This window comes from Corylus avellana, chromosome ca8, assembly GCF_901000735.1.
Source record: "Corylus avellana chromosome ca8, CavTom2PMs-1.0".
NCBI lineage: Eukaryota > Viridiplantae > Streptophyta > Magnoliopsida > Fagales > Betulaceae > Corylus > Corylus avellana.
Window position 1 is genome coordinate 18,492,387 of NC_081548.1, and position 9,729 is coordinate 18,502,115.

Genomic DNA, 9,729 nt, shown 5'->3' on the forward strand with positions numbered 1-9,729 from the left:
TTTTTCTGATATAATATTATTTTGTTTTGTGTCTTATTGTATGGGACTAGTCCTGGTGGATGAATAATGGCCATAAAATTGAAAAGAATATCGTATATAGTCAATTTGATATAATATTATTTTGTTTGTGTCTTTTGATTAAGGTCCAATAGACAAAGCCATCCAGAAAAATGAAGAAAACAAAAAATCCCACGATTGTGATAGCAATTGCACCACCGCTTGGATTTTACAATTCCTCATCTCACAAGTGTTGGAAATAGATAAGTGGGAAGAAGAAATGTGTAACAACAGAAGAAGAGTAAAAGTTGTGTAAATCGAATTTATGATATTATAAACTGAAAAATATAAAATTAGTCGGTGTGTTGCATTACTGGAATCTGTTAAGTCAGTGAACAAAATTTGAGTATAAGGAGTAAATTAGGACCCTTGACTACTACGTGTTTTGAGAAGATCCTCACAAGTTTTAAAAACTCTCGATTTCACCCCTTAAACTTTCAATTTGATGCAATTGACCCCCTTCTCCCGTCAATTTTTTCCGTTAAACCCTAACGGAAGCCACTAAGAAGATCAAATTACCCTTCAATTTTTGTTTTTTAAAGTTTGAAATTTGAAATTAAAGGTAAATTTAGAATTTTATAAAAAAATTTAGGCTATAAAGGTCATTTCATCACTTTAAAAGTCCAAAAACTGATGAAACGGGGTAGATTGCATTAAATTGAACGGGGGTAGATTGAAAATTGAAATTAAGGGTAAATTTAGAATTTTATAAAAATTTTAAGGCTATTAAGGTCATTTCATCACTTTAAAAGTCCAAAAACTGATGGAACAGGGATAGATTTCATTAAATTGAAAGTTCAGCTTATGTTTCATTAAGAAATTTTAAAATTTAAGAGGATCTTTTCAAATCGCATGATAATTTAAGGGTTCTTTGTGAAAAGTAAACTATTGGAAATTTGAAATAGGCACTCGATGACACTACTAGCATGAGCTTACCCAAAAGTCAATTTAAACTTCAAGAAAAACAACAATCCCTTATATTTTTAATTTGGGATTAAGCGAAAGACACAAATTATAAAAAATAATAATAATAAAAAAAAGAAGAAGAAGCTGAAATTCTAAAATGGAAGGAAAAACTTATTTTTCATGAAGAACAAGTGCGCACCAAAACATTATAAAGAGCACGAATTCACACAACCTTTTCATCATCTAAAAGAAGATGATGAATCATATGACTGAGAGTCCTTTTATATTTGAAATCAAAAAGAAAGAAGAAGAAAAAAAAAAATGTAGTTGATTGTGGTGTTGCTTGAAGCACACAAAGTTTGAAAGTTTCTAAGACTACAATCATTAATGCTGAGGTTGGAATGGAACATGTTTGGTCTGAGGCTGGACATGCTACCACCGCCCTCTTCTATTGACTTTTTTCCATTGACAACGAGTGAAATTAATGGAACATGTTATGGTATAACCATTCCTACAACTATCAAATATATTATTAATTAATGGATTTGTAATCTCTAATGGTACTTAAAAGTAGTAAGTTTTGTTTAAAAACTCTTAATTTAGTATACGAAATTTTAAAAAATTTATATTGTTACTCTTCTTGTTAGGGTCTGGGGTTATATTTGATGGTAAATAAGTAAAATGACCCTTATACCCCTTTAAATTTTATAAAATTACATTTTTTTTATATTAAAAAAAAAATTGCACAAGTGAGTTGAGTAATGCTACGAGTCTCTCTTGTGTCTTTCCAAGAATAATGTGGTTTTTAAAATAACTATTGAGCTTGTGATTGATCATTATTGGATTTTTGATCAAATGGTAATTTTAAAGCCATCTCATTTTTAGAGTGACATAAGAATGACATAAAAGGGACTTCTAGAATTACTCTAATAATTTTGGTGAGACACAAATTGGGTCACTGAGGGCCCCCCTTAAAAAAAAATTACGAAATTAGATATGCATTAAATTAAAAGGGTTTTAAACTTTGGAGAGCTGATTGTAAAAACTATGAAAGTTCTTTTCAAATTATAATACGCCAAAACTTTGACGATTTAAAAATTGATTAATTAGCTATTCACGTAACTAAATAAATGTTAGACCATTCTACTTTTGTAAAGTAAAGAATCGGTTCCTCTCAATTTCCTTTGAAATGGAAAAGATCCTTCTCGCCTGTGAAGAGATATGAGCTTTATGTATGGTCTCTTAGAGTACTCTTACATTAATGATCTAAATTAAAAATAACTAATTATTAGCAATTTAGGCAGGGGATTTGGGTTTGGGTGAAGTTAAATAGAAAGTTTGAAGACGAAAATTGGAGAAAGAAAGTGAGGAGAAAGTGCAGGTATGAAAAGGTAAAAACCGTGCGATACCTTTGCAGGAGTTGCGTGTGAAAAAGCAGAAAATTGGTTGAGAGAGAGAGAAAGAGAGTGTCGTCACTTGCAAGGTGAGCGTGTGGACGTTTGCGATTCCAACGTGAGAAAAACTAATGCAAACAAAAGTATGAGGAAAAAAAAAAAGAAAAGAAAGAAAAACCAGTCAAGACATGGTCATGAAGACTTAAAAGAAAGAAAGAGAGATGAAAAGTAAGTAATCTCTACTCATGAATCTCTCTCTCTATCTTTTCTCTTTAACTAAAAAGGTATCTCTCTCTCTCTTTCTCTCTCCCTCTCTGCATTATCTTTAACGCATTGAGACAAGAGAATTTATTTATTTAACAAAAATGTGTATATATATATATATATATATATATATATATATAAATGCATAAATAAACCAAAAGATGACACAAAAAAGGAGAGCAGATTTGCTCTGCCCACAAAGCATTTTCCAGAAATCCTTGCAAGCTGATAGTACTTCCAACTCTCTATTTTCCAGAAATTCTTTCTTTCTCTTTCTCTCTCTCCACTCTCTAAACCATTTTTAATGTTTTTTTTTTTTTTTTTTTTTTTTTTTTTTTTTTTTTTTTTTTTTTTTTTTGTGTTTCTTCGGGTCGTGAGAGCTCATAACTACTTTTACTTACATGGGTTTGTTTTTCGCACTCTGTAAGTATTTGACAAGATTGGGTCCATTTTCACCTGCTCTTTTTCTTCCTTTTCTTCTTTTAATCTTAGCCATTTTTATTGATGTTCGGTGTTTTGTCTTGGATATTGATTCAGATAGATAGAGATAGAAACCATAGGGGGAGAGAGAGAGGAGAGAGAGAGAGGGGGGGAAGGTTCTTGTGAAGGAGAGGATCCGATCTTTCCTTTTCGCGTTGAATTTTCGTATAGCTTTTTGTGTGTCACACTGAGAGAGAGAGAGAGAGAGAGAGCGAAGAAAAAGAAGAGATAGATAGACAGATCCCTATTGGAAACTAAAGCTTAGCTATTACTTTCTTGGTTTTTGTTTGTGTTTGTAAAAAAGATTTCGCCGGATTGAAATATCACGGATTTGTCCATTTTTTAGCCCAAACCGTTCACACTTGGATCGCTTCCATTGCGGCCTGCTGGATTTTCTTGTTTTCAACTGTGAATTTCGCGCAATCATATATTTTCCTGCAATACCCAGTTCATAAAATCGGAACCTGCTCGTGGGGTTTTTCGCTTTAGGTGAAGTCGGTGATTCGGAAATGAGAGCAGGACTGAGTACGATCCAGCAAACCCTAACGCCGGAGGCGGCGAACGTGCTGAACCACTCGATAGGTGAGGCGGGTCGTCGCAACCATGGCCAGACGACGCCGCTCCACGTGGCGGCCACCCTTTTGGCGTCGCCGTCGGGCTTCCTCCGCCAGGCTTGCATCAAGTCCCACCCCAATTCTTCACACCCGCTCCAGTGCCGCGCCCTCGAGCTCTGCTTCAGCGTGGCGCTGGAGCGACTTCCCACGGCCCAGAACGTGAGTTCCGGCATAGACCCACCTCTTTCCAACGCGCTCTGGGCGGCGCTGAAGCGCGCGCAGGCGCACCAGCGCCGGGGCTGCCCCGAGCAGCAGCAGCAGCCGCTTTTAGCAGTCAAGGTGGAGTTGGAGCAGCTGATTATATCGATACTCGACGACCCCAGCGTGAGCCGAGTCATGCGCGAGGCCAGCTTCTCGAGCCCGGCCGTGAAGGCCACAATTGAGCAGTCTCTGAATTCGTCGGCTTCGGTTGGGAATTCGTCTCCCATGGGATTGGGATTCAGAGCAGGAGCAACACCTGTCCCGCCGACGGCCAACAGGAATCTATACTTGAATCCCCGGTTGCAGCAGCAGGGCAGTGCAGCCCAATTGGGCCAGCAGAGGGGTGAGGAGGTGAAGCGGGTCATCGATATTCTGCTGAGAACGAAGAAGAGAAATCCGGTTTTGGTGGGCGAGTCGGAGCCGGAGGCTGTGGTGAGGGAGCTATTGAGGAGGATTGAGAACAAGGAATTGGGTGAAGGGCCGCTCGGGAATGCTCGGGTGATTCGTTTGGAGAAGGAGTTTTCGTCGGATAGAGCCCAAATACCGGCCAAGGTTAAAGAATTGGGGGACTTGATTGCCACTTCGAGTGGCAGTGATGTTATTCTTGATTTGGGTGATTTGAAATGGCTGGTTGAGCAGCCGGTGAGTTTCGGGGTGCCGGGTTCAGGGACGGCAGCGCAGCAACAGGTTGTCTCCGAGGTGGGCCGTGCGGCGGTGGCGGAGATGGGGAAGCTGTTGGGGAGGTTTGGAGAGGGGAGTGGGGGGCGGCTTTGGTTGATTGGGACTGCTACTTGTGAGACTTATTTGAGGTGCCAGGTCTATCATCCTTCTATGGAAAATGATTGGGATCTTCAGGCAGTACCAATTCCAGCGAGAGCACCTTCGGGAATGTTTCCCAGGTATTTTTGGTCTTTTTTCTTTTCTTTTTTATTGGCTCAATTGGAATTGCTATATACTGGCATTTGCTGATTGTGGACCTAAGATTTCTGTATTTAAGACGTTGATCTATGTTATTCTTTGTGCGTGCGGTACTTTTGTTTTGAATTGTGTGGCCTGGATGACTTGCTTCAGATAGCAGAAAAACAGAACGTTTTTTTTATGCATAACATCTTCCATGTAGACTAGTGTTAGAAGTTTCTGTTTATAGAATCCATTGTTCCTTGAAAAGTTAATCATGATCCAAGAATTAGATTCTGTGTTAGCTCACAAACGAGTTTGTTTTGAAGATTTAGGTGCCCTTTGTTTCTGCAATTGGCAGCTTCAATGAACATATATAGTTTTTGGTTCAAATCGACAGTATTTTTGGATTCCTTGTTACCTTACTTTCTTCTCCTTGTTTGTATGATGAGGCTAAGAGTGCTTGGCTTAGGCTTTGAATGCAACTTACTCCTATTGTTTATTTACTTTCATAATTCTTGACAATTAGGCTTGACACCAACAGGATCCTTAGCAGCTCTGTTGAGTCTTTGTCCCCATTGAAGGGCTTCCCGGCGGCAACAACTGCTCCACCAAGACGTCTTTCTGAGAATTTGGATCCTGGCCGAAGATCAAGTTGTTGCCCACAATGCATTCAGAAATATGAACAAGAGCTAGCCACACTTTTGCCCAAGGACTTGGAGAAATCATCTTCTGAAGTTAAATCAGAAGCAACTCGACAATTGCTGCCACCGTGGTTGCAAAACGCTAAAGGCCACGACAGTGATGCCAAAGCAATGGATCAGACCAAGGTAAATTCAGCTCGAATTTCAAATTAAGCCTAATCTTCCTCTCACCTTTTTTTTTTTTTGGGTGATGAAAGACCTTATTATTGCATTTGAATGAATCAAATTTACATTTTTATCCTTTCTTTGCAGACCAAGGACCAAGAACTGGTCTGGAAACAGAGGAGCCAAGAGTTACTGAAGAAATGGAATGATACATGCTTGCGTCTTCATCCTAATTTTCATCAACCAAATCTCAACTCTGAGAGAATTACTCCCGTACCTCTCTCAATGACAGGCTTGTACAATCCAAACCTGATTGGTCGCCAATCTTTCCAACCCAAATTACAGTTGAACAGAAATCTCGGGGAAACTCTGCAGTCGAACGCTAATCAAGTGCCCACTCAACCATCTGAGAAGGCGGTTTCCTTGCCTGGAAGCCCTGTGAGAACAGAACTGGTTCTTGGACGAACAAAAGTCTGTGAGACCAGCCCAGATCAAACTCATAAAGAACTCATCAAAGACTTTTTGGGGCGCATGTCATCTGAACCACAGAACAACTTGCATGAAATACAGAGCAATAAACTGTTTAGCACATTAGACGCCGACTCCTTCAAGAAGCTCCTCAAGGGTCTAATGGAGAAGGTGTGGTGGCAGCGGGACGCAGCATCAGCAGTAGCTACAACCGTGACCCACTGCAGAGTGGGCAACGGGAAACGACGTGGCGCTGCATCAAAAGGTGACATGTGGCTATTATTTGTGGGATGCGACAGGGCTGGCAAGAAGAAGATGGCATCAGCTCTTTCAGAGCTGGTATCTGGGTCCAACCCCATAACAATTTGTCTTGGCTCTCAACGTGATGATGGGGAATCAGGCATGAGTTTCCGTGGTAAAACCGCGTTGGATCGAATTACGGAGGCCGTTAAGAGGTACCCCTTTTCTGTAATCATGCTCGAGGACATTGATCAAGCAGATGCGATAGTGCGAGGGAGCATAAAACGAGCAATGGAGCGAGGACGAATTGCTGACTCTCATGGACGTGAAACCAGTCTTGGAAGTGTCATCTTCATTCTTACTGCAAATTGGTTGCCAGAAAACCTCAAATGCTTATCCGATGGCGTTTCACTTGACGAAGAGAAGCTTGCCAGGTTAGCCAAAGGTGGCTGGCAACTAAGGCTATCCCTTTGTGAGAGGACAGCAAAACGACGAGCCAATTGGCTACATGATAAAGTGAGGCCAGCAAAGCCTAGTAGGAAGGAAACAAGTTCAGGTTTAGCATTTGATCTAAATGAAGCTGCCGATGTTGAGGATGATAGAACAGATGGATCACATAATTCAAGTGATCTCACAATTGATCACGAATGCGAACACGGCCTCAACACGAATCTGCGGTCACCTACAACGTCGTCGTCAGTCCCTCGTGAGTTGCTTGATGCCGTTGACGAAACCATTGTCTTCAAGCCTGTCAGCTTTGGTCCCATTAGCAGCAAAATCACGACTTCCATTAACAAAAAATTTTCCACCATCATGGGCGACGGAATTTCGATCGAAGTTCAAGAAGAGGCGCTCGAAAATATTACAAGCGGGGTATGGTTCGGCCAAACGGGCTTAGAAGAATGGTTAGAGAAAGTATTAGCTCCGAGCTTCCACCAACTCAAGTCATGCCTTTCGAGCACGGTCGACCGTGATGATTCTATGGTTATCAGGCTCGAACACAACGGTAATTCCGATAGCCGGAGCAGCAGAGATTTCCTCCCGAGTAGTGTGAAGGTGGTGGCTGATGGGTTGTGAGGGTGATGGATACAGTGGGTATTTTTCCAAATCTGTTGAATAGAGATGTAAATATGCTGAAATATTTGGCGGGGAGTAAGACGGTTGGAAGGATTAAGAAAAAACCGTTAGAAGAGGGTAACGTTGAATAGATTGACGGAACCTTTTGACAGCCGGACTATGTCCCATCTTTTTCTTTATTATTTTATTTCTTTCTCATATATAAAATGTGATGTAGTTTTACATTCATTATCAATTATATAGACGATGATGAATAAGATGAGTTGAGGCATTTCTCTTTTTCTCACTCTAATATCTTCCTTTTTATCCTTTTTAGTTTATTTATTTATTTATTATTATTATTATTATTATTATTTTGTTTTATTTTGTTTTTTAGAGTCCAGACTCAAGACCCATAAACAAGTATATATATATATTTCTTCGTTTTTTTTTTTTTTTTTAAAAAAAATTATTATTATTTTTGTGATTTTGAGAAAGCAAAACTGAGAAAGGATTCAGAATATCATGTGAAGTACAGAAAATGGTAGGGGGGTTGATTTGATAGAAGTAGCTCCTCTTTGCCATTCAGGTGTAACCCTACATAATGATGGGAATGAAGCAAATATTTGAAGGGAAAACAAAAATCTCTTACAATTCCCATCCACTGTATATCTACATTGCTTACTTCACAGCCACGTGCTCCTTGTCTATTGTCTGGTGAACAAAGAACATAATGAGGGAGAGAGACAGAGAACCTTGGAAGGGAAGTAAATCAATATAGATGGAGTATTCATTTGACACTGTTGGACAGCCATTCCAATTAAGGGTCCACCAAGCTGCTTCAATTTGTCCAAATTATTAGTAATTTAATAAGTTAATGTGAAAGAGAATTTATAGAATATATCTTCTTTTCTTTTTTTTAAGTGAATCGCATGTTTTCATTAATAAAATATCAAATCATACAATTCACTGAGATGACAATATCATAAAGAAAAACAAAACAACTGTTTTTGCTTACTTATTGAAGCAGATGAGTCTCATATATGATCTCTTACATTAGCTATGACAAGATCTAATTAGAATCACAGTGATCTTTTGGTGGGTCATGAATCATGATGACTCATTGATGCTGTTATTTTTACCCTCAATACACATTTACCAAATAAGCCAAAAACCTCCCTAAACTCATTTATTCATCTCTAGATGCCAATTATTTGGAAAAGTGAAATCATTCACTTTAATATAATTATAACTCTCAATATTTTGTTTACAGCACCCAATTCAAATCCAAGTATCTAACCCTCCATGACAAGCATTGTATTAATGTTTTATGATTTCCATCTCATAAAACGGTCTCCTACCCATGATTACCAAAGGTGTGAAAATATTGAAAAAAATGGTATATAGAAATGAATGGGGGCAGAGAAGAAGTTGGAGGGTGACTTTCTGATTCAAACATATAACACAAGCTTTTAGAAAATGAAAACCCACATCGCATTCCCATGGGCATCATGAGAAAGTTGATTGAGGACCACAGCACTAAAAGACAATGGATCTCTTTTGTTTACTTCCTCAAACACCTGTTGCGCTGATCTCTTATTAATAGAGAAGGATCTTTCAACTCTTATTACTACATTTGCTTTCAAAAGATAAAGACTACCTTTCTCTATCTCTTTTATCATCTTCTGCCGTGCTCTTCAAGGCTAAACAAGCCGTCCAACCCCCACTTTCAACACAACATCATTAATGCACACCTTCCTATCAATTGTCAACACACAAGGAAAGATGATAAGATCAAAGTCGAAAGTCTTAAATTTAATTTCATATCAAGTCATAATTTACGAGTGTTTTGCTTTCAAATTGAAAAGCGTATTCAAGACACATCCCTTGTTTAAAATTAAAAAGATTTGACTTGACGAGATCATGGTGTAAAAAGTAGTATTTTTATAAGTCCACCCCCTCCAAAACCTCTAGCATGGTCCGTAAAATGACTAATTCCAAGCCTAGCTATAGCATGAGTGGCAAATATGCTAATGTCCTTTTTGCCAAGGGGAAAAAATAATAGTCATTGTTGAACCATTAATGCAAAGGGTTTCTTGTGAGGGTTTTGATTTGAATTGCAGAAAGAAAAACGAAGTGAAGAGACCTAAAAGACAAAAATGTACCAATCATGTCAAGTTCAAATTAATGAGCTCCATTGATGATCACCCCAACCATGCATGTGTTGTCATTTATTAGTTATTTCTTGCAAAATATCATCACTCCCCCCCCCCACGCATTATTACACCATTAATGCAAACACCCCCATTGCCTTTCTCAAAAAGAAATTAATTTCAGTTAATT

The 9,729-nt window shown here is 38.8% G+C and overlaps 1 protein-coding gene across 2 annotated transcripts; it reads left to right on the plus strand.

The window, feature by feature from the left end:
- The first annotated feature begins 2,987 nt into the window (after window positions 1–2,987).
- LOC132189301 (protein SUPPRESSOR OF MAX2 1) lies at window positions 2,988–7,693 on the plus strand. 2 transcript variants are annotated; one of them, XM_059603971.1, is made up of 3 exons: window positions 2,988–4,815; window positions 5,343–5,643; window positions 5,770–7,693. In XM_059603971.1, exons 1-3 carry the CDS (start codon window positions 3,611–3,613, stop codon window positions 7,405–7,407), a joined length of 3,144 nt encoding a protein of 1,047 aa, XP_059459954.1. In that variant the 5' UTR covers window positions 2,988–3,610; the 3' UTR covers window positions 7,408–7,693. The 2 variants fall into 2 exon arrangements, with proteins under 2 accessions (XP_059459954.1, XP_059459956.1); XM_059603973.1 differs by having other exon boundaries at window positions 5,358–5,643.
- The last annotated feature ends 2,036 nt before the right edge of the window (window positions 7,694–9,729 follow it).

Excerpts from the sequence above, each read along its gene's own strand:
- LOC132189301 (XM_059603971.1), top strand. The coding sequence starts at position 3,611 with ATGAGAGCAGGACTGAGTACGATCCAGCAAACCCTAACGCCGGAGGCG. Across the intron at positions 4,816-5,342 it reads CCTTCGGGAATGTTTCCCAG|GCTTGACACCAACAGGATCC; the intron begins GTATTTTTGGTC and ends CTTGACAATTAG. Across the intron at positions 5,644-5,769 it reads AAGCAATGGATCAGACCAAG|ACCAAGGACCAAGAACTGGT; the intron begins GTAAATTCAGCT and ends CTTTCTTTGCAG.